The sequence below is a fragment of the Metarhizium album genome, assembly GCF_000804445.1.
Source record: "Metarhizium album ARSEF 1941 chromosome Unknown scaffold_4, whole genome shotgun sequence".
NCBI classification, from domain to species: domain Eukaryota; kingdom Fungi; phylum Ascomycota; class Sordariomycetes; order Hypocreales; family Clavicipitaceae; genus Metarhizium; species Metarhizium album.
Window position 1 is genome coordinate 894,974 of NW_024467578.1, and position 23,546 is coordinate 918,519.

The following is a 23,546-nucleotide window of genomic DNA, read 5'->3' on the forward strand; positions in this document are numbered from 1 at the left end:
TTGGGTCCAGGCAGCGATTGAATTCCGTGGAGGGAAGTAAAAACGAGTGTGGCCACACCACACTATTTTGTGTGGTAGACCACCTTATTATTCTCAAACTCCAAACTTGTGAATAGCTTCACGATCGACACTTTTGAATCAGAGCTAGGGGTACATTTTTTTTTACAACTGAACACGCACGTGACCATGTCTGGCAAAGTGGAGCCGTGGGACTTGTTCTGGTTTTGTGCCATGCATGCGGCTCAGCCCGTCATAATCGTGCCCGCCCCACTTTAGATGGTTCGGCTAGCAAAGCCCTCACCAAGACTGATGAAGATGGGTTCCAGCCAAGGAAGCGTGAGAGAGGGAATGAGCATCAGGGGCTTGTGTTTGTGAAGCAGGCGCCGGATGTAGACATGCAAGGTGGAATGTAAAATTTCACAGCATTCATCATATGATATCGGGGACCGAGCGATGATGGTGATGGTTGGATCTCCGGCCCATCTTTGCATCAAGATGAACTTTCAAAAGCACACATAGCTGATGATACATGAAAACGGATTTGCTCTCTGAGACTTTGCTGTTCTCAAATTGAATTATCACCGCTTCATGAAACTACAGACATGGCACAACGCTGGAACAAGATACTGACAAGGATCCGTCTCAACATGTGCGCGTCTGCTTTCGTTGTTAGTAGCGATTTGACTGCTCAACAACAAACGCTGACAATGCCGGTCTACGCTCTACTACACGATACTCAACCATCTTGTTAGTCAAATGCCTGCTGCATTCATCATGCATACATACACACGAAACCACCCAAAGTCCCGGGTCTACGATCCCCATCTCTGAATCAACGCCTCCCTCTTCTCGCTTTTCGCAACGACCCTGTGCCCCGCGAGCGATTGCAGCTTCTTCTTGGCCTTGTCCACCTCCTGGGCCAGCACCAGGATAGAGCCCTCGATATCTGGGTCCACCAGCTTCACATCACCAAAGGGACTATCGGCCAGGAGGCTATCCCGAACAAGTTGGATTGCATGCATGGCGTCTTCTACGTGGGCGCGGGCGGTGGACTCAAAGCCCTCCTGCGCTCCTTTCGCCACGCCATTGCATTTGCGGTTTCCTTGAGCCAACAGCCCCTCCAGGAAGTCAATTTGGTCTTTGAGCTTGGTGCAATCAGGGGGCAAGGTCACGGCCAGGTCTTGGAGCAGAGTCTCCATCGGTGTATCTTCCCGGAACCCCGAGGATCTTCGCCGTCGGCGCAGTTCGGACGTATTGCTGCGAGTTCGAGCGGGAGAAGCAGGGACCTGTCTTGGCTTCTTGGGGAGGATTTCAGCGGCTATTTCTGCTTTGGCGATGACGGCTATTGCGGCCGAGGCGGCTTGGTGGGACCTGTGCGACTGGACGTATGCATGGAGCCTGTTCATGCGATCCACGAGGTAGATGAGGCATTCGTTGATCTAGAGCCCGTGTTGTTAGCTTGTGTAGGTGGTGCGAAGCTGTCTGGGGCGGAGACAAACATATGTCAAGGATGTGGTTGTCTTTCCGGTGCTCTGGTCGGTTCTCAAAGAGAGGGCCTTGAGCGCGGGCTCGAGATGCTGCTGGTCTATAGACATTTGGGCGACGGGCAAAATCTCAGAGTAGAGCGATTCGACCTCCTCTTGGAGCGCCTTGACTTGGTCGCTTGTGGCCGGTTTTGCGGTTCCGCATCGCTCTGCGGTGCTGAGGGTTTCCAGGTAGATGGTGTCTAGTTTGGTGCGAACGGTTTCAACCGTTGTTTTGATGAGACTGTTCTGCGGCGTTAGATGGCATTCTATGAGTCTGCAAGTAGCAGTCGTCCTACCGCATGCACGTCTCTCGAAGCTTTTCAATGGCTTGCGTTTCGTCTGAGTCGGGTTGGTCGAGTTCCCAGCCTAGCTTCTGGAGACTTGAAAGGAGCTTGTCGTCGGATTGAAGGAGCGTTGTGATGCTGTCGTTGAGTGCTGGTCCGTGCTGGTCAAGCTCTGCGAGTTGGAGTGTGATTTCGTGGGACATGCGCTGAACCTTGAACAGTGTGTTAAACTTGGTGGCTTGGTGATGACGGCCTCTTTTGTCTTACTTCTTTAGTGAGTTGGTTACGCTCCAATTCACACTTTTTTCTGTGAAGGCTTTCTAGATCTTTTCGGCGGCTGGCATTTTCGGTTTGCTTTTTTACCATTCCAGATAGGGCATCTTGCTGTTGACGCAGTGTTTCCGTCTGTTTGGAAACACTGCCCGTACATTGCCTTAGCTCTTCGATTGCAATCATTAACTCATCCTCAGTCACAGCCGGCACCTCGGTAAGGTCGTGCAGGTCTGCCAGCTGATCTACGCGTCCGCTCCCATCCAGTGCCGTATATCTTTTGCAAGGTTAGCGTACAGATTGTGGTGCGGCGGGGGCGTGTACGTGGTCAAAGAAGAGGGCAAGGCTTGAGCTTTCCTCACACCACGGATTTCCGTCTCAAATGGAAAGAAGAATTACATGAAAGCTCACTCACACGTCGAGCTCATCGGCTGTCAACAGGGTATCGGATGTCAAATGTGTCAAAGCCCATTCGGCAAACATGGGGCCGTGGTTGGCATGGTTGATGGCGGCCTGCACATCATCTTTGCTTGTCTGAATGCCGTACGTTCGGGACGCTTTCAACAGGAGAGATTCAGCCTGCTCCCTTTGTTCGGTATTCATGGCGACGGTATGATGAAGCGAGGTGGCGTTCAAAAATGTCCGTTGTTGGCGAGGAGGGGTCCAGTCTGTATCACGGTGCAGTCGGATCTAGATGTATTCTGTTGACCGCTTTTGTAGCGAGATGATGGCGGATAGCGGGTGCTCGAAGATGACTGAGTTCATGGCTTGGATCGCGGGATGATTGAGGCATTGAAATGCGTAACAACGAGAGGCGGCAAGGCGAGCTTGATGGACGACAATAAAAGTTGACGGATGATGGTCTCGAGTCTCGACATGGAACCAATTGAAGGACCAGACTTCAATGGCACCGGCCGGGGCGGGTGATTGCTAAGGCCTGTGGTCACTGGTCAGTGGGGACTCGGCGCGGCCAGCGGTCCTGACACAGCTAAACCCACTCGCTACGCCCTGGGCCGCGACTCGGCTGGAAGCTTGAGCCGCCTGGCCGCGCGGTTCGTGGATGCCACGATGCCACGATGCCCCGATCCATCAGCACGCAACATAATACCATGCCTGTGTGCCCACGGCCACGTGTGGCCCACGAGCAAGACGCCAGCGGCACCCCATGAATGGATCTCTTCACAGCTTTGTGGTGCTGGGCAGCCTCTGCATGGTCTTTGCCGCGTTCCCGAAGCCTCCGTCTACTCACAAGCCCTCACATCGGACACCCAGTCTTGGCCCTTTGCCCGGACGAAATGCAGAACAAGCCGCAATCGTTTCACGCAGACCTCTCAAGCATCGTTCCAGCGTTACAACACGCTTCTTCGTGTTCGCGGTACCTTGCTCCCGTTCAATACCTGTACATTCATCGAGCCGTGCGCCAGGCTCAACCCCTGAGCGGACCGTTTAGAATCTCCCGACGTATCGCAGCGTCAATGCTGTGAATCAGAGACACGTCCTTGGACTCATTGCCTCCAACTCGGTCTGTGCCGGCTCTGGATTCAGTTCCCACCCAGCCGAAAGCCTTCCGTTCCAGCAGTGGCACGATGACGTGGATCTTCTGCGACGTCAAGTCCGCTGGAAGCCCCATGGGAGTCACATCCATCCATGGCAATTCCGTCCTAGTGGAAGAGAAATGGGCTGTAGATGTTCCTATCGAGAAACACTTCTTGAGGCACATGGCACAGGCTTAGCGTACATGTATGCTGGAGCAGTTCCCATCATCACAAGTCAACAAGGTCCCTACACGACCATCGACCATCGACTTCTTGTCTGTAGATGATACTCATCCCACAGCCACCCAAATAGACGCCAGCCCAATGTGACGTCTCTGTCAGATACAACTGACTTTCCCGCCGTGGCACCTTGTGCCGCTCACTTCCTGCTGACCACGGAGTCACTGTGCCCTGGTGAAGGACCCAGCATTGGCCATGAATCGTGGCCAAGCTCCCCGTCATCTCTGACTGTTGTATAATGTCGGCCGCAATCTTCACGAGCTCCAAGGAACAGCTCGGCGTGTAACACATTCGTATAGCTCAAACATTGGCCACAGCATTGACGGGTGTTTTTGTTCTCCAGTCCCGAAATCTATTTCCAGAAACATCCCGTTGCACAGCGAGAAACGAAACCGCGGCGAAAGGAGAAAGGGAAAGGAAAGCATCACACCGTGGATCGCACCAAGCATGTATACTCATGTCCGAGTCTCCGTCTCCCATTGACCATGTCACAAGCTTCTCCGGTGTTAAGAGCAGTCTCAGTCCTAAGCGATTTTCCTGTTTTCCTGTCACCACCACCGAACGACCGAACCAAGACATCATGGCGAGAAGCGCGTCCAACCACGCCGTTTGGCGAGCGCGGCGGAACGAGGCCATTCACCATCTGTTTTGGGTTGTATGTGTTTCGGCAACCTATCTCGCAACCGAGTTGACCATTTGGGGACTCAGCTTCGCACTGGCTTCCGCGCAACTCCAATACTTTGCTTCCATCGTGGGCATGGCTGTCATATTTTCCGCCATGGCAGCCGCTGGCAAGGTGTGTCTGAGCTGCGACAACTTCTATCACAGATGGATCAAGTCCAAGGTGTGTGCTTTCTGCCCTTTTCTGCCCTCGCTTCTCGGGCAGGCCGGTCGGTTTCAAAAGGCTCACTCACTCTTGCTTGGTGCGGGAAAAAATAAACAGGTGGACTTTATCAACGCCCAGCTTGGAATTGGATTCAGCGTGCCCATCATTATGCTCAATCACGTCCTCGGCATCCGGGACATTGGCTACATCATCGCAACGTCCGGTGAGTTTCCGCCACAACACGCAGGCTGTCTGAGTCACGCGTTGGTTGACAGACGTAGCCATCACAAACGTCGTCTCGTGGGCTTCGGTCTTCTTGCTGTCCCTTCTGGGACTCTTCTTTCTCGGCACGTTGCAGGCATACGCTTCCAGACGCACGCAGACCAAGGAGGCTACAAAGTCTACCTTTGATCCGCGCTACGAGGTCAGAGGGACTATCCGGCGCGCCGCAGCCCGATGCTACGACCGCCCATGGCAGTACCTGACGTCAGATGACTCGGTTGAGAAGACAGAGGACGGCATATCCGCCTCGGCCGAGGCGAAGGCCAGGGCTGTGGCAAGCGCGCTTGTCGTCGAGGCCGATATCCAGGTCCAAGACGGGAACCTCTGGCGCATGCTGAGAAGCAACGGCTACGTCATCCTGTGCCTCGCCGGCACCATAGGCGTCGGCATTCCTCTGGAGCTGCTGGTCCACGATGGCCGGGCCCTCGACGGGTTCTCCCTGTGGCTCTGCTGGCTCATCGCCATACGGCTGCAGCGCACGGTCAAGTCTTCCAGTCTCTTTGGATCCAACGTGCGGTGCCGCCACAGTCTCGCAACCATGGTCAACCCCGTCCTGGTAACCACCCTCCTCATGCTCGGCTTCACCCGCGTCAAAGGCCGGCTCACGGGCAGCGGCGGCATCGCCAAGGTCCTCCGCGACTTTAGCAGCGGGAGCCCTCTGTACACCATCTGGACAGCCGTTGCCTCCGATGCCGCGATGCCGCACAACCCGACTCGGTGGTTCGGCGCCGGAGACTTCGCCCTGTCTTTGCTCGAGTGCGGCGTCGTCGCCTGGGGCTTCAAGCTGTACGAGTGCCGGAAACAGCTCTTCAGCGTCTCCGGGGTTTCCACCCTGCTGTTCTCAACCATGGCCGCCGCAGGCAACGTGTTCCTCTCCGTGATGCTCGCCCGCGCCCTGGGACTGCAGTCCGTGGAATCGCTGGCTTTCGCCGCCCGGAGCGCCACTCTAGCCCTCGCCAAGCCCTCCGTCAAGGCCCTGGGGGGCAACGTGGCCCTCAACGCGACGCTCGTGGTCAGCAACGGTATTCTGGGGCAGCTCGTGTATCCCGTGCTCCTGGACAAGCTGTCCGTGCCGACCGTTCAGCCCGAGCCGCAAGGCCAAGCCGACAAGAAGAAGGCCGACAAACTCGAAGAGGACGACCCCGTCACCGTCGCAGCCGGGGCCGCCATCGGCATCAATGGGGCTGCCATGGGGGTATCGTATCTCTACGAGGTGAAGAGTCGCGCGGCGCCCTACGCAGCGCTCTCCATGACCATGTTTGGCGTCATGACGGTCGTGTTTACAACGCTGGAACCGTTCAAGAATACGGCCCTGAAGCTGGCTTCATGGTGACTACGGGTGGTAGCTGGATTATGAGGCACACGAGGCTTATGAGAAGCGGGCATGGTTGGACAAATGCTTTCTTTCTTTGTTTTTTTCTTCCCTTCTTTTCTCTTACTTGGTGGCCTTCGCTGGACGATAGAAAAGAGTCGGGTCGGTTTCCCTCTTCTTCCTCCTCACGTGGCATTACGAATAAATGGTACACAATGAATTGGTAGTATGAATAGTCACACATGACGACTTACACATACAGTTTAGTTTCCTGACGCCACATACATATAGCTTTATAAACAGGGCAAGGCAGAAGAACATGACTCTAACCACACGTGAACATGAACTTCCTGCGCACACTTGGAGTGTTCGCGGCACCGCTTCGACAAAACAAGTTCTGCGTTCTTCTCCAGTTTGAAACGAGATTTGAAGCTTTTCAATTATTTTTTTTGCTCGACGCCGTCCAATTTTCTGTCTTGTTCTGTGGCCACCAGTACCACAACAAGATGGGAATCGCTTCCACCATCCTCCCCACGACCACTGCTGCTGCCCTCGATCTACTCCAGTCTGCGACAATGATTGGCAATCGTTCTCATCAAGCGTCACGGTCCGACGTACCTCTCGATCAGATGCAACCCACTGGCCGTCTCGACGACGCCGCTCATCTCGCCTGGCTTGAGGGCAAAAGCCGCATCCTCAAACTCCTTCTGCATATCTCCGCGGCCAAAGTAGCCCAGGTCGCCGCGTTTACGGGCAGACGAGCAATCCGACTCGGTAGGGGCCAGGTCGCCGAGAGAAATGGCGCCCGACTTGATTTTAGCCTCGTGGGCCTTGATTATTTCCAGGGCCTCGTCCTTGGAGCGTGTAATCTCAGACTATGGCGCCGTTAATAACATTGAACTGTTCTTATACGCCAACCACGGGCAAAAAGGTAGCCCGTACTTCTCGCCAGCTACTGGGCCGTCTGCTGTCCTTGTGCTTCACCAACAAGTGGGCAGCGCGAATCTTGCCGTCGGGAACACCTGGCACTGCGCCAGGACGCGAGCCGGCGCTGTGGTGTGCTCCCATGTAGTGCTTGAGCTTCTCGGTGTCGGTGCCTTGCGGAGGCTCCCAACGGGAGACTTTTTCGACAGAGTTGAAGTAGTAAGGGAGATTCTTTGAATTGGAGTGGCGCACCTCCCAGTTGGGCGGCAGACCTGTATCGGCCTGGGGAGGCGTTAGCCATGTCTTATGAGAGAAGAGGCGGGTGGTCACTGAGGCATGCCATGACGATGGTGAGCGCAGCGCAGCGCAATGCAGCGAGTGCCGCGTCGGTGACGATCTGCGAGTTTCGGGGCTGGGACCGGGAATATTCTTGACATACCATGATGGGCGAAGGTGCAAAGATGTGCGAATGCGAAGAAGAAGGGGGGGGTTGCGCCCGGAAAGAAGATATAGAGTGGCAGTTGTCCAAGAGGAGGATGGGGTAGGCCGGGATGAACCAAAGGAGAGCAAAGTATGTATATGTGTATGTATATTTATATTTCACAAAGACGGGAACAGGAGAGACGGCAAAGCGTTGCAGCGAGGCACCCGTCACGTTTTTGGCCGTGGATGCAGAATCGAGATCGGAGCCGGAGCCGGGAGGTGATCGAGGGCGAAGTCAATGGAGGATCAGCAGCCAGTCGGTTGGCGATGATGGCCTTTTGGAGGAGGGGAGCTTAAAGACTCAAGACTTGGAGCTTCCCCAGGCGAGCCGTTGACGGGCTGACGGGCTGACGGGCTGACAGGGTCGTCAATGGCTGGGTACGTACCAAGTAGGTACGTAGTACGGAGTACGGAGTACTTGGTGAGCACAATGGTGGGCGGGGGCAGAAATAGCGGGGTATCGAGTTCGAGGCTCAGGGCCGCACTTGAGGGAATGACGTGCCGCGGAGGGCGACGACGGGGTGCCGGCCAATCAGATGCCCCTGCGATGGCAGAGCAAGTCACCTGGCTCGCCTTGCCTGGCTGGAAGCTAACCTTGGAAGTTAGATGAATGACTTAGGTAGGTACCTAGGTACTCGGTGCGGTTACCTGCCCAGTACTCGGAAGGGGCACGTCCAGCCCGAGTCCCGTCTGGTCTGATGGATGTTCACTGTCCAGGCGCCACCGAGAGTTTAGGCTGGTTGGCTGGCTGGTCCCGAAGGCTGGGACGAAGAGGGGTCGCGTTGGTCGTGTGTGACCTGTTCGAGTGGAGAGCCTCGTGCCATTCATCAAGTCGCCCACTTTCCACTTACATTGCGAGCACTGCAATAAGCCGCTCTCCGCGTGACGTGAACGTGATAGAGTTTCAAACACGCTGTCAACGTCTAATCAAACAGGGCGGTCACGCGCGTCGGCTCAGGTCAACTACCGCCGTCCCATTTTCCAAAGGGTCACGCTTCATTCTTGGCCAAGTTTGCCCCGGCAGATTGTCTGCTTTCCGCTGCAGATGCTTGTGATACCATGGCTCAGCTGTGGAGGACGCAGCTGTTTTAACTTACTCAAGTTTGACGCAGTGGTGCTCACGTTGGTGGTCGGGCTCTGATTCGTTGTTGGACAGAGACGCGGTTGGCCAAGACTTTGTTGGGTCTGAGGATACTCGGGAGTACAGAGTACGATGATGAGCAACGGAAGCAGCCATGACAAGCTTTGTTCTGTTGTTGCCATCACGGCGAATACTAGTAGGTACCCAGGTAAACGAACCTGCGAGCGCACGTCCCTCCTCATCACAGACCAGCAGACGCCCATATGATGCCGCCCAACGGCCAAAAAAACGCCACACGCTGGAAACATGAAAAAAAGGTCAAGGCGACGTAAGAGTGGCCATATCCGACACGCTACGGCGTGCTTGAACAGGATTCAATCTCCAAAGTAGCCGCCGTTTTTTGCTATATGCGTCGGGCTGCGATACGACACGCTTCATGTTGCTCGCGCGCGCCCGGATTGAGTACCCCATGCTATATATACCTTCGGTAGGTATGTGCCTGGGCCGTCCCCAGGCAACAACAACTCACCCAATACTTGAATAGGCGCTTAGTAAGTTAAAAGTACTTAGAGGAGTACTGGCAGTGGCGTGTTTCTGCCTGGCAACTACCCCACTGCGTCGCCCAGCTTGCCCACTTACGAGCCCTGCCTCGCCCGTTGCCACAAAAGACCTTGGGTCCCCGTCGTCAACCGCACATCCTCTTGTTGCCTCTTCATCAACACAACACATCTCAACTCGCTCATTTCGGAGGGCCGTCATCGCCAATCGCTCATTCCAGCGATCTCTCATCTCAACCGCCCACCGGCGCATTTCGCACTTGCCGTGACGAAGACTTGCTGCCAAGATCCAAGTCAAGCCGACCGACCACCCACCCGCGCAACACGTTTTGTTTCTATCCCTAGATAGACACCTCCCTGCAGAAATGGCCACCCCCCAGTCGACTACTTCATATGAAGACTCCGGCTCCAAGAAGCTCGAGCAGATTACCTTCCGCTTCTGCTCAGAATGCTCCAACATGTTGTATCCCAAGGAGGATGAAGATGCGCACAAATTGCAATTTACCTGCCGAACTTGCCAATATACCGAAGAAGCCCAGTCTACCTGTGTGTTCCGCAACGTCCTGAACAACTCTGCCGGCGAAACTGCCGGTGTGACCCAGGATGTTGGATCTGATCCCACGGTTAGTTGTCTCCCGCCAGTCATCTGCCTGCACTGTGGTGTCCCTATTTGCTGCGAAATGTGTGGGGACTTGGTCGGAGATGCGACTTCACGTCAGTGGACGTCAAGGAAGGATCAGGACGAAAAGGAGGAGAGAGAAAGGCTCAGCCTGAGCCTGTTTTTTTCATGGAGCGATTGCGACGAACCCTTTGCCGAATACGATGAAGAACTCATGGACGAAATCGAAATGGAACCACATAGCCCTACCACGACCGATTCCGATTCCGTACCGGCTCCGGAGACATACATCTCAGATGACGTCGTCACGGCCCTTGGGAGTTGATTTGGAATCAAGGGTCAGATTACGAAGCGTTACGACACTGGCAACACCTCACCATTATCAACTACATGGCTCATATTCATGCCAATACATCCAGGACCGGGACTGGTTACAAGGCCCACGAGTTTTGATTGTGATGCAAGCATAGCTAGCGGTTGCGTCGAATTGCGTGTTTCCCTATTTGCTCTGTCTGAACTCGTTTACCTTGCTTTGAACTGGCAGGCTGACACAAGTTTTGCATTTCTTTCTTGGCCACAGCTCCCTCGCTCGAACAAGACGTGCCCCAGGTGCAACCACGAGGAAGCTGTCTTTTTCCAGTCTCAGGAGCGAAGTGCCGAAACCGGCATGGTAAGCTTGCCCACCATTGAGTTTTACTCTTATGGGACTTTACCTGCAGCTTGCTGACTCCGCTGGATGGGAAGAAATTATTCTATGTCTGCTGCGAATGCGGTCATATCTTCGACTGATAGTCAATACGATTCATGATACCCCCAATGTCCAAGCCGAATTATTTTTATCGCATAGCCGGAAACAAGGGACGGATTTGATTTGCGTTAGATGTTCATCGTGGGCGTTTCGGAAAAAGGGAGAAGAGACGGCGCACAATTTCTTGGAGTTCTTGTTAGTGTTTTGCCTGTTCAAAGCTGCGCATGGGCATTGGAAGTGATCAGTAGCAGATGTACCACGGTTCTACAATGGAAAAACATGACTACACAGTTCAAGTTATGTTCGTGATGTGACGGAGTGAAAAATATGTGGCTCGTCCATGACTATCCATGCATATGACATGAGACTTGAAAATGAGCTTCTTGCTAGAGTCGAACGCCTCGCAAATGCCAAATGTAATCGTACCATATAACCCATCGTAGCAAGGAGTTAAACCCCCTCTAGTATCCTCTATCTGTGGCCCTTCAGTACATTCCTTCATCTTTACTCGCTACGCCTGCATAGGCGCCATAGACAAGATCTTGCTCCACTTCTTCCTCTTCAACTCTGCGCCAACGACGCCATTGATGCGTGATCCCACGGGATCCCCGGACTTGTTGAGCAAAACGCACGCATTGTCATCGAAGCGGACCACGGATCCGTCACGCCTCTGGGTAGGATATTTGGTTCGCACTACAACCGCGTGTCGAATGTCGCCGCGCTTGACCTTGGCGGCGGCCGAGATGCCCGCCATCCCAGACGACGAGGCGCCTCTTTGTTCCTGAACGACGACGACGATGCGGTCGCCTGTGTCGGTTGTTAGAAGTGGAATTTTGGAATTCTTTCTACACTCCCCTGAAGCAGGGCTCGTAGAGCACAGCGGCGACACACCTATGCGGGCATGCCGCTTCTGACCGACCACCAGGGCGCATTCGACGAGGGCGGCGCCCGAGTTGTCGATACAGTTGAGCATCGTCTATTCGCCACTTAGAACAAATGTGTAGAGTAGGGAATTGGCGCCCGACATACCTTTAGTTGAATCATCTTGGGCCGTGTCCGCGCAAACCCCAATGCTGCATCCCGTCCGCCATGCCATGTTACCGTCCCTGAAGCTTTTCTGGGGTCGGAGACGTCTCGGAAAATCAGGGTCACGTGCACCCGACGCCACATTTTCCCAAGAACGGCAAGGCAAGCAACCCCCTTGCACCCTCCATGTTGCGGTTGCTGGGCCAAAGTTTATGGGGGTTATGGGGAGGCTGGGTGGGCCTACGCACCGCAGGGCGCTCATCAGAGGGCGTAAAGGGAAGCCGCAATTTGGAATGGCTTAATGTCGCCGTGGGAGGACCAAGCACAACTTCACTCCTTACGAGTCTGGATCATGCTTGAATCTGCCGGGTGCGCGGTCGCACGTCTCTGAAGCAGGCGGCTCTCATTTTCCGAACACACAGTCTCTCATTAATCACTCTCCTTTTCCGGACTTCCTCCCGCCTGTTACATGGTCTACTACCTGGCTTTGGCTGCGAATCGAATTGCTTGTTTTGAGACGGGTTGAGTATGAGAAGCTGCGAGGAAGGAGCGAGCTGTGAGCTGAAACTTGGTCATTTGTTCCGGTCGGCTGCGGCTGTCCAGCTGGAAGTGACATTGAGCTGAAGGGCAGTTTTGTTTTTGTCTTTTCCCCCCCTTGCAACTTGGGCCCGTCGAGATCAGATCAGCCGAGGACAAAGTTCCGTTGGAAAGGTTTCCAGGCGGTGGACTTGGGATCGTGCCACGCTTCGGGAGAGGAGGCACGACTGTGTCATAGCGTCACTGGGAACAATGCCTGCTCCAAAGGCTGCACCGGCGAGGCACCGCCTCACTTTGGCACAATTGTCGGCCTACGATGATATCTTGACAGATGCACTGGTCGATCATGTCGGTGAATTCTCTGGCGGGCGGGACCCTCGGGACTGGAAGACTAACTGTGTCGTTATAGGTCTACTACTGGACGACGGTCCCTAAGAATCGCCCGTCATACCACCCCTCGCGGGGTGTGTCGGAGGCCGTCATTGCCAAGATTATCCAGGAAGAGGTGGTCCTGTGGAAAGACTTGGCGGCGGCGGAGGAGAAGCTACTTGCGACACATGGGCTGAGGAGGTTCATGAACTCCTTGAAGACAGACAGGGAGAAGGACGACTTTAAGCGACACCTGCGGCGCTACTTGCAGATTTACCTGCCTGATTGCCCTTGGGAGGTTAGCTCCACGAACCGATATACAATTGTCTCGCACGAGGCGAGCATCACGGCAAGGCGATACATTAAACGAAATGAATCAATCAAGTATCTGTCGGGCATTCAGGTTGTCATCACACCTGACGAAGAGAATGAGATTGCGGCACGCAAAAAGGATTTCAGCATGGTCGTCAGCTCGAGGAGTAAGAGCACAAGCCTGTTCATGGGCCCCGCACGATTTGCAAATCACGACTGCGACGCGAATGCCAAACTCATGACGACAAGCAACGCTGGCATCGAAATCGTTGCCGTACGCCCTATTGAATCGGGCGAAGAGATTACTGTGACGTATGGGGAAAGCTACTTTGGCGAGGACAATTGCGAGTGTCTGTGCGGCACATGCGAGAAAAGACTCAGGAACGGTTGGGAGCCTGAGGAAGGCGCCGCGATTGTCCAGACACGCGTGGAGGATGACAGACGCGAGACGTATGCCCTGCGGCGACGTCGAAGGGAGGACAGCGTTGGCGGGTCTCGAACTCCCTCCGTTACACCTGGAATTCGGCCGCGAGTTCCAAGGACCAAGGCAAAGAGTTCGCGGCTCAGCAATGCCCATGATTCGTCGACGGCCGTATCGCCGGCTCCCCAGGAGCCAGGTGACGGAAAGCGAAAAGCTGATGCCATGGCAACGCCGCCCGTCACACCGGCAAAAAAGCTCAAGCGCACGATTGAAAAGGTGGCCTACCTTGCAGCTTCAAGAGGGAGTTCTGTGAGTGAGAGTGCACTGTCAAGTAATGAGGAGGCTATTGAGACAGATGTCACGTCGCCGGAGAAGGACACTCCTGAGCCCGTACCCGAGACGCCAATGGGGGCACTAGCAACTCGATCCAAGGGCAGCAGCCACAAAGCAGGAGGCGACACCGTGACAGCCATGGCCCCCTTCTCTCCTGAAAGCATACAGAGTCAGCAGTCACCGCAATCGACCAAGGGGAGCGACACGAACGAGTCATCGGCGGCATTGAAATCAGAAGTCAGCACCATGTCAATATCGGCCATTCTAAACGCACCAAGCAGCTCTGAAAAGGAAATTTCGGCTCCTATCTCGGTGAGCATAGAAGCAGTTGAATTATGCCAAATGGCGACAAAAGTCGAGCAAGACATGCAGCCTCGACCAAGCCTCAGAAGACGCAGTTTTAGCAATCAGGCTTCACCTCCAGCCAGGGTGCGCACGCCGGGCGATTACGTCCTCACGCCGTTGCTTCTCTCTGAACCGGAAATGGCGTGGATTCAATGCACAATCTGCAACGAATACTTTGTACAGCAAAATGCTTACTATACGCGGTCGGCTTGCCCTCGCTGCGAACGACACTCCAAGTTGTACGGATACATGTGGCCCAAGACTGAAAAGGCGGGGCCCTTGGATAGAGAGGAGCGAATCTTGGATCACAGGATTGTGCACAGATTCTTGAACACAAACGACGAGCGCAAAGCTCGAGGCAGAAAGTGTTTGCCGGAGCGGGAGGAGTCGGAAGAGCCAAGTGAGCCAGAGAGGGGCCGCAGACTACTGCGTGCGCCGATGAAGAAGAAGAAGAAGAAGAAGAAGAAGAAGAAGCCCGAGGACGAGGTTCAAGACTCGGTTATTGTTAAAATCATGGAAGATGTGCCGGGACTTCGGCGAAGCGGGAGACGCAGGAAGTGTAAGCTGGGGTAGGAAGTACTGTGTCGCAAATGAGAGACATTTGTGCCCGTGGCCTTGATGACTGTTGCCCTTGGAGCTGTGATGTCCGCATGCGTGCCGCCAGTGTGATATCTGCACCAGCCAGCTTGAACCATTCGGGACGTAGTGAGGCAAGCCAACTAATTTTTTAAGCTTGTTGACGGCGTCGGCTTCGCTGCACATGGTGCTCACGTTGAGTTGGAGGAAAGGCGAACTATACAGTTTTCGGCATGATATACTTTGTCTAGTACAACTCTGGCCAAATCGGACTTTTGGCCGGCCGTAGGCGATGAGATCGAGACGAGAGACGACGGACGACGGACGACGGACGACGTCTGGACTGGAACGAACCCGAGGTTCAACTAGTACACTCGCCCGCTCACTGTACGTGCTCACCCATCCAAGCACTGATGCAGGTAAAGCCTCGGCGATATCACTCCGGCCTCACTTGCAAGTCCCCCGCCGCCGCCTCGCCTTGTAGGCTGCCAGGCCCCAAACCTACAACTACAAGGGCGCGGTCCGGGCCGAGCTCTAGGCGACTTTCGGGATAACCGCCGGGCTAGTACACACAAGCGGGCGACACACACTCGGCGTCACATTTTCCAGCATCCGAGGCGCCTTGTCAATACATATGAGAAGATTCCCGCCCGCAATCCGGTCTTCGTTCTTCTCCCACCACACTCGGGGGCCTACCGTTGTGCGAAGAACCCTCCCTCTCTTCCCCCATGCTCGAGCTTCTTCACGGCTCCGGAACCCGAACAAAATGGTGTGCTTCTTCACCATCCCCTCGCAAGTCCTCCGCGTTGGCTGACGACACCGTCACAGAGACTCGGCCGCATTCTAGTCCCTGCCAGCGCGTCTGCGGCACTCGGCGCAGCACTGGGCAGGGAGTACACTCGCAACGGGCTGGCCTGGGGAGACGCCATCCGGCTGAACCAGATCCAGGTCGTCGGCACGCACAACAGCTACCACGTCGAGGCGCCGGACGAGGAGAAGACCTACATGGCAGAGTGGACCAGCGAGGCCCAGGACCTGTTTTACGGCCATGCCGCGCTGGAAGTGCAGCTCGGCGAACAGCACGTGCGGAACCTGGAGTGAGCATCCTCCCCCCCCCGCGGCACAGACTGGACATTGTGGCCGACATCGACGGGGGCAACTACGCCAGGCCGCTTATTCGGATGGTCAACGAGGTGCCCTACAACACGGGGCCCGAGTTCCTGACCCGATCGACCAAGGTCATACACATCCCCGACCTCGACATCCACAGCGTCTGCACGACGCTCACGGCCTGCCTCGGGACCATCAAGGCCTTCGTCGACGCCCGTCCGCGGACCGTGCCGATCCCCGTCATTATCGAGTTCAAGGCGGCGGAGCCGCTGGCCGAATCGCTGCAGGGCGCTCAGGTCATCCCCTGGGAAAATGGCACGCGGCTGGACGAGCTGGATGCCGAGATTCGCTCCGTCTTCGGGAGCAAGCAGCTCATCACGCCGGATGACATTCGCCGTCCCGGCTTGACACTGGAGGAGTCTGTCCTGAAGCACGGCTGGCCGGATCTGGACTCGGCGAGGGGGAGGGTCCTCTTCCTCATGGACAACGGCCCGGACCATCCTGTCAGCAACAAGTACACCGAGGGAAGGCCGAGCTTGCAGGGCAGAGTGTTGTTTACCAATTCGGTTCCAGGGAGGGCCGACTGCGCCTTTCAAAAGGTGAGCGAGTACTTGTGTGCTCGGGTTCCTCTACTCCCCCTCTTCCCCTCTTCCCCTCACCCTCTCACCCTCTCACCCTCTCACTCCCCCTTGCAGACATTCCTCTGACGGGTTGGTGTTGAAGCTCAACGACGCCGTGACCGAGGAGACCATCCAAAAGATCCAGGAGCAAGTCAGGGCGAATTACCTGGTGCGGACGTTGGCCGACGAGCCGCTGAGCACGGTGCGGAACTGCAGCACGGTCCAGCGTGATGGGGCGTTCAGGTCCGGAGCTCAGATTGTTTCTTCGGATTTCCCGGCCGCGGGCATGAGTGAGCGGTATGACGGGTGCAAGTACGTCGTCGAGATTGGGGGCGGCAAGGTGGCGAGGTGTAATCCTGTCAATCAGTGGGCGGGATGTGTCGACGAGGAGCTCGAGTAAGTTTGTGTGCTGTGCTGTGGATTTATATCGCGTGAATGGCTTGCGTGTTGGGCACGTTGGGCGTTGGGAGAGACAAGACATCAGGGTTCAGCGTGGGAGGAAATGGAAGGGGAAGGTTTCGGTCATCAATAGACTAGTAGTTAGTAGTGGTAATAATAATGCCCACGTGTCCCGCGACTTCTGTGGTATGGTATTCCCTGGGATGTGAGTGTGAGGGTGTCCGTGACTACGCTCTGCCTGTTCTGGGAGAGTTTTGTTCGGGTTCGGGAATAACGTTCCACATGGGGCAATCTCATGGCGCCCGGCTGACTGCGACTCCAGCACGTGTTCGCGATGCGGGCGGACTGCGCGCGGCAACGGTGTTGTTTCCGGGTGGCGCCAGACCACCGACTGCTCGATGCTGCTGCCCGTGTCTCGGGATATTTCTCGTTTTACATGGGTATTGCAGATGAGATGCGTGCAGGGTAGGCAGTCTCCGGGTGCAAGCACAGGACTTGGGGAGCGACCAGCTGGTAAGTACTTGGGTACCCAGGTACCTAAGGTAGAAGGTAGTAGGCACTACGTGCTCCGTACATGCGCGTGTTTGCAACCGGGAGGCACGGGGCGGGCTACGTGCATCCAAGCAAGGCCTTTCTAAAAAGCTGCTGCGCTCGTGTGCGGGTAACCTTGGAAGTTTTTTTTATTGCTGTTTCTCACTGGGGCGTGGGCCGCGCCTGGGGGAACCCGGACATCTGGAACTGATTTTCCGCAATCGCAGTAGCAGCACGGAGTAGCGGCGCTAGTGGACAACGGTTGGGGATGGATCGGCGGGGCAGGGAAGAGGACGAGGACGAGGACGAGGACGACAAAGACGAGGACAGTTGTGAGTTGAAGATGCAGTCGGGAGCACAGAGAACTGTCAAGACGGCAGACGGAGAGCAGCTTGCGTTGCCAAGGCGGAGGGAAGGAAAGATGGCTGCTGCGACACAGGGTTGACGGTGTGTGGTGGACGGTTCGCTTCTTGGCGTCATCAAAGACGGGTCGAACGGTTAAAAGCAAAAGGCCCAGTTGGGTCAAGGCACGGTCAATTGCCCAAGTACTCTGTACTCGAGTGCTAATGGCAAGTACGTAAGTAGTATGTGCCTACGGCGTACTTACTTACGTTACCCAAGTATTGCAGTGCTCAAGTACTTACCTAACTCAAGGTCCTCGTACGAAGCGCTAGTCACTGCGCCAGGTACTTAGGCATATGTTACTTACTTAGGTATGCATGCTAGCGAAAAACAACAACCCAAAAAACACAAAAAACACAACTGCCACAGCGGCATACTAGACGGGCCGCGTAAGGTTCGATTGCCAAGGGACTATGGATTCATCGCCCAGTGCACAGCCCTTGCACCAACCAACTGCAACGTACACGAGGCGCCTCTAGTCCCACCGAGTCGTGAAGGTTGTCGCGTGCTCATGAGGTACCACTGGCAACTTTGCCAGGCTGTTTTAGTACAAGCTTGGCACGAGAATGCAGATGACCCGACCATTGCTCGCCTACCTCAGCTGACCTGACTATTGTAGTTAACCTGACCTGACTATTGCTATGGGGCGCCTACTACTTTCTAATTAGCTAGAAGTTAAATTGCACTTATAGGGACTACTATTAGTAATTAAGAAATATATATAGAGAGTAGAGGTTTTTCCCCTATTAATACCTAGCAAGATTTCCTTCTAAATATATTATAAATTTAACTAGAATTAAATCTTAATTTAATCTTAATTTAATTTAATCTAGTTCTTTAACCTTACTATACTCTTCTTTCTTTATTAACTATTATAATAAATATTCTAGTTAGCTTGCTTAGAACTAAGAATATTAATAATAATTACAAACTCCTAGATCTACTTACTATTTATAATAAATTTATCTCTAATAGTAGAGATATTAATTCTATGCTTTTATAGAATATTTAAGCACTAAAAGATATTCTAGCTTCTAAGTATATACTATTTAATAAGGTAAGTTAAAATAATAAATATATTTTAATTATTATACTAACCTTTTTTATATAAGTTAAATATCTAGAAGCACCTTTATTACTATTAGTAAATCTCTTATTAAATAACTAAATTTAAATTCTAACTAATATATTAAGTATTTATTAAGTCTTCTCTACTGCTTCTATTTCTAAAATGCTATAAACTTTAATAAATAGTATTAAATATATTATTCTAATAGAAGCATTAAAGAAAGAAGATATTAAATAGCCTTAGAAAAGTATTTAATATAGTATTAAAAGAAGCTTTTCTGCTAAGGCAATAACTTTAGCAGTATTAAGAAGTATTCTAGTATTTTAATATACTTTTAAGTATACTAGTAGGAAAGCATGCTAATATCTTACTCTAGATTTATAGAATTATTATTATATAGTTATTATATTTAAGCTACTTAATATACTAAGTTCTATAAAAAAGTAGATTTTAAGTATTACTACTAAGAAATAAGCTATAAAGTATAGTAAAGTATATATTACTTTATATTCTTTATAATACTAATATTAATTATTTAATAGTTAGGTATATATAATTTAAAATTAATTTACTTAAAAAACCTCTTATAAACTATTTTAAAATAATTATTAACTAATAGCAGAAGAGTTATACTATAGATATATTACTTAACTTTAGTAAATCTATATATACTATATTAATTAATAATTATATATAGTTAATTAATATAATAACTACTTTTATAGTATAGTAAATCTAGAATTTATTAATTACTATAATTAAATTTATAGTATTATTAATAGTAATAATACTTTAAGATATAGTAAAAAGTATTCTTTTTTTATAAATAATTTTTAAAGGAAAACAATATATAGTAAGTTATAACTACTATTACTTTAGTATTTAATAAGTAAACTAAAATATTACTAAATTATAATTACTTAAATTAAATAGCAAAATTAGTTCCTCTTTACTATAAAGTTATTTTTAACTTTATTATTTCTATATTAACTAAAACTATGCCTTAAATTATAATATCTTTATATAAAGAGCATAAATACTTACTGCTACTTCTATTTAAAGTGCTACCTTCTATACTATAAGGCATTATAAAAGTTATTAAAAGAATAAGTAAAATTTATATAAGTCTTAGTAAGTTATTAAGCTTAATTTAGAATTAATTTAAAGTGAATTCTTAGCTAATATATAATAGATATATTTTTAAAATTAAAGAAGCTTATTAAATTTATTAAAGAATATAAGGGGAAATACTTATTAAATATATATAAAAGCCTAGCTAATACTAATTATCTTTAAGCTATTATTTAGAAGGAATAAATAATACTTTTCTCTTTAGGCTTATTAAGAATTGCTATTTTTTATAAACAACTAAAGAAGGAAAGAGAAGGCTATTAAGTAAGTATTTATTCTTAGATCTATATAAAATATATACTAAAAAACTAGTAGATTTAATACTTTATTAATAATAGTATATATTAAATAGTAATTTACTTTTATAACTATTAAGTTACTTAATAGCAATAAATAAGTATAAATTACTTTTTATTAAATGCTAATTATAAGTAATTATAAAATTCTTAGAAATATAAAATTATTTAGGCTTAGTTTAGTTTAATATTAAAAAAAGGTATAATCTTTAATTACTTATATATTAATTTATATTACTAATATAATTATATATTAGTAATTCTATTAATAAAAGTATTTATAAATAGTAAATTAGTTAATATATATTATTATATGTTTTCTACTGTTTTTAAGCTCTTTAAGGAAAAGTTTAATATTTTAATATAATAGAAATACCTTTAATACTAATAAGCTAACTATAATAAGAGTATATTAAGCCTTATTAGCATAATAATTAATTAAGATTAGCAATATATATAAGGTAAGTTATAATATATATATATTACTATAATATTAGTATATACTTATAAAGTTAGGTCTAGAGCTATATTTAAAGAAAGATATTAATTTATTATAATAAGACTAGGAATAGTAAGTGTAAAATTATATTTGCTTTTATTATACGCACTTTAAAAGAGGCATAGAAAAGTATTACTTATATAATAATAATAAGCTTAATAGTAAGCAAGAATAGCTTTTAACTTTAATAAAAGCTACTTCTTTATCTTAATATAATTAATTATATAATTTAATTAAAGGTTTATAGAATTAATTCTAAATGCATTCTAATTTAATTTTAATACTAATAAGATATAAAGCAATAGCTAGAGTTATCTGCTTAGGTTTAATATAAATATTGTCTAGTAATTTATTCTAGACTCTACTATAATATATTATTAATACTATCTTAAGATTAGAATTCTCTACTAGCTAATATAAGGCATTATATAGATAGGCTAGTAGATATATCTCTTTATATTATATAATTATAGCTTGTTAAATATATAATTAGGATTTATTATAATAAGATGCTGCTAAGTGTTACTTATAAATTCTATTATTATATTAAGATATTAAGTTATAAAGTAGATTTATAAACTAGGAGGCTACAAAAAGTATAGTATAGTATTTTCTTAGTTTAATAATTATATATCTACTAACTTTATTTTAGAATAAAAATAATAGCACAGCAAAATTATTTAAAGTCTAATAACTTAAAGAATAATTCTAGTTTTAACTCTACTTAAAGTTCTAGCTAGAAAAGATTAGCTAGTTTAGTACTTTCTAAAGCTATCTTTTAAGATTATTCTAAAGATAACTTTAGTTTTCTTAATAATATAGAAAGTATATTTAATTATAGCGTTTTATCTAGTAGTATGCCTTAATAATAAAGGCAATCTTAATAGAGAAGGTAGAAGAATTTATTTATACTAGATTTATTATTAACTTACTAATTATATTTAGTACTAATAACTTGTATTAAAATTTATACTATTTAGCTCTAGCTACTAAAACATAAAGCTAAAATCTTCTTAAATTATAGAAAAGATAAGTAAATATAGCATAAATTTAAGCTAAGGCTAGAGCTATAGAAAGAGAAACTTCACAAAAAGATAAAGAACAAAAAACTTAATTAGAGTTAGAAACTTTAAAGATATAAGCTTAAATTGCATAAGAAAACAACTAGAATTTACTATAAAGACAACTAGTATTTTTATAATTATAACTCTAGTTGCCTTAATAAAATATCTTAAATATAGATATAAATAATATAGTAAATAATTTAGATATAAATTCTATTTTTTTCCCTTAATTTTCTACTATTTTACTATAATTTTCTACTATTTCTTTATAATTATACTTATATTTTATGTATTTTCTATTATTAGTATAATTTTTTTTTATTATAAGGTAAGTTTTACTCTTCTTAAATTTATAGTCTATAACTTTAAAAATATATTAAAATAAATATTTATATAACTATTATAGTTTTATTAAATACTTATATAATAAATAGTAAATTTACTTTACTAAATTTATATATAGTTACAAGAGTTTAATGTATTAAACAATAAATTTATTTCTAAATTTAATTATAATTATAAGAGTTTAATTAAATATTTACACTTTAAACAAAAATTTTATTTTATTAACTAAAAAAAACTAGTAATATTTCTAGGGTATTTATCTATTTTATAATGCTAATTTTTTTTTTAAAAAAAAAATTTGCTAAGTTATAAGATATTATTATAAGTACTACTACTAAGCCTTCTATCTATATTACTAGAAGGAGAAGTATATAGATAAGTCTTATTAATAATATTTTTTAGGTTAATTTTACTTTAGAAAGATTTTGCATTTAGAGACAGTTAGAATTTAGCAATAATTAATTCTAAATTAGTTTTAAATACTACTTATAATATACTATAGCCTTTTTGCCTGCCTCTAGGTAGTAGTACTAATTCTAAACTTAGCAGCCTTCCTGCTATTTTAGTAGCAAGCAAGAGCCTAACTATATATTATAATAGTTATACTTTACGCCTTATATAAGGCAAGCAGCAATCTATATAGCATTAATATTAAACTATTATAAAATTCTATTAGAATTTAGCTAGAATAAATTATAATTTAATTATAAATTACTTACTCTACTATTCTCTTTATAAAGCACTTTAAGCTTAACTAATATTTAGTAATTTTAAGATAACTTTATAAGTATATAGAGATTTATATTTTTGCTAAGTACTAGTTTCTTTAAGTTTTAGTAGAACTCTATATATAAGTTAATTAGTATAAAGTTAAAATTTAATATAAATTAATTATTAATTAATATATAAACAGCTGCCTAGTTATTAGCAGAAGAGAGAGCACTAGCACTTAACTATAATACCTCTGCTCTATATACTATAATAAGATATTTCTTTAATAAATAAGTTAAAGAAAAGTATATATTTTATAGAGTATTAGTATTAAACCTAAATTAAATAATAATTAATTTTAATTAAATTCTAACTTATAATAAGCAAGGTATAGAGGAAAAAAAAAGTTTAGAAGAGAGCTATAGCTAATATATTAAAATTTCTAGACTTACTTCTTATAAATATTCTATATAATTTAATTACATTCTATAATAATTTTCTGCCTAATTAGAACTTATTTTGCTCTATTTTTTACTCTACTAAGAATAGATTCCTTAAAGAAAATCTAACTAATTAAAATCTATTATGCCCCCTTGTCCCCCTATAGCAATAGTCAGGTCAGGTCAACTATAGTGGTCAGGTCAGCTCAGGTAGGCGAGCAATGGTCGGGTCATCTACACTCTCAGCTTGGCACCTTGGTCAAAGTCTCTCGCAGAAGGTCAAGCCACTTGTGGCGGTGGCGGTCCGAAGCTACGGGCAGACA

The 23,546-nt window shown here is 47.4% G+C and overlaps 6 protein-coding genes across 6 annotated transcripts; 3 read left to right on the plus strand and 3 right to left on the minus strand.

Annotated features, from left to right (window-relative positions):
* Positions 1-812: 812 nt before the first annotated feature.
* Positions 813-2,683, minus strand: MAM_02547 (uncharacterized protein; the record flags this gene model as incomplete). The annotated part of the gene is made up of 5 exons (XM_040821346.1): positions 813-1,439; positions 1,500-1,767; positions 1,823-2,022; positions 2,078-2,357; positions 2,496-2,683. The coding sequence occupies 5 exons, from the start codon at positions 2,681-2,683 to the stop codon at positions 813-815; spliced, it is 1,563 nt and encodes a 520-aa protein (XP_040680760.1).
* Positions 2,684-4,312: 1,629 nt separating this feature from the next.
* Positions 4,313-6,296, plus strand: MAM_02548 (LrgB-like protein; the record flags this gene model as incomplete). The annotated part of the gene is made up of 2 exons (XM_040821347.1): positions 4,313-4,904; positions 4,963-6,296. The coding sequence occupies 2 exons, from the start codon at positions 4,313-4,315 to the stop codon at positions 6,294-6,296; spliced, it is 1,926 nt and encodes a 641-aa protein (XP_040680761.1).
* A 536-nt stretch (positions 6,297-6,832) lies between these two features.
* Positions 6,833-7,641, minus strand: MAM_02549 (peptidyl-prolyl cis/trans isomerase; the record flags this gene model as incomplete). Its single annotated transcript, XM_040821348.1, has 4 exons — positions 6,833-6,842; positions 6,894-7,150; positions 7,218-7,481; positions 7,639-7,641. The coding sequence occupies 4 exons, from the start codon at positions 7,639-7,641 to the stop codon at positions 6,833-6,835; spliced, it is 534 nt and encodes a 177-aa protein (XP_040680762.1).
* A 2,044-nt stretch (positions 7,642-9,685) lies between these two features.
* MAM_02550 (DNA-directed RNA polymerase, M/15kDa subunit) lies at positions 9,686-10,264 on the plus strand (the record flags this gene model as incomplete). The annotated part of the gene is made up of 1 exon (XM_040821349.1): positions 9,686-10,264. One exon carries the CDS (start codon positions 9,686-9,688, stop codon positions 10,262-10,264), a length of 579 nt encoding a protein of 192 aa, XP_040680763.1.
* Positions 10,265-11,198: 934 nt separating this feature from the next.
* Positions 11,199-11,731, minus strand: MAM_02551 (50S ribosomal protein L14; the record flags this gene model as incomplete). Its single annotated transcript, XM_040821350.1, has 3 exons — positions 11,199-11,494; positions 11,579-11,663; positions 11,717-11,731. The coding sequence occupies 3 exons, from the start codon at positions 11,729-11,731 to the stop codon at positions 11,199-11,201; spliced, it is 396 nt and encodes a 131-aa protein (XP_040680764.1).
* Positions 11,732-12,502: 771 nt separating this feature from the next.
* Positions 12,503-16,736, plus strand: MAM_02552 (PLC-like phosphodiesterase, TIM beta/alpha-barrel domain protein; the record flags this gene model as incomplete). The annotated part of the gene is made up of 5 exons (XM_040821351.1): positions 12,503-12,598; positions 12,660-14,552; positions 15,435-15,703; positions 15,733-16,315; positions 16,440-16,736. The coding sequence occupies 5 exons, from the start codon at positions 12,503-12,505 to the stop codon at positions 16,734-16,736; spliced, it is 3,138 nt and encodes a 1,045-aa protein (XP_040680765.1).
* Between the last annotated feature and the right edge of the window lie 6,810 nt (positions 16,737-23,546).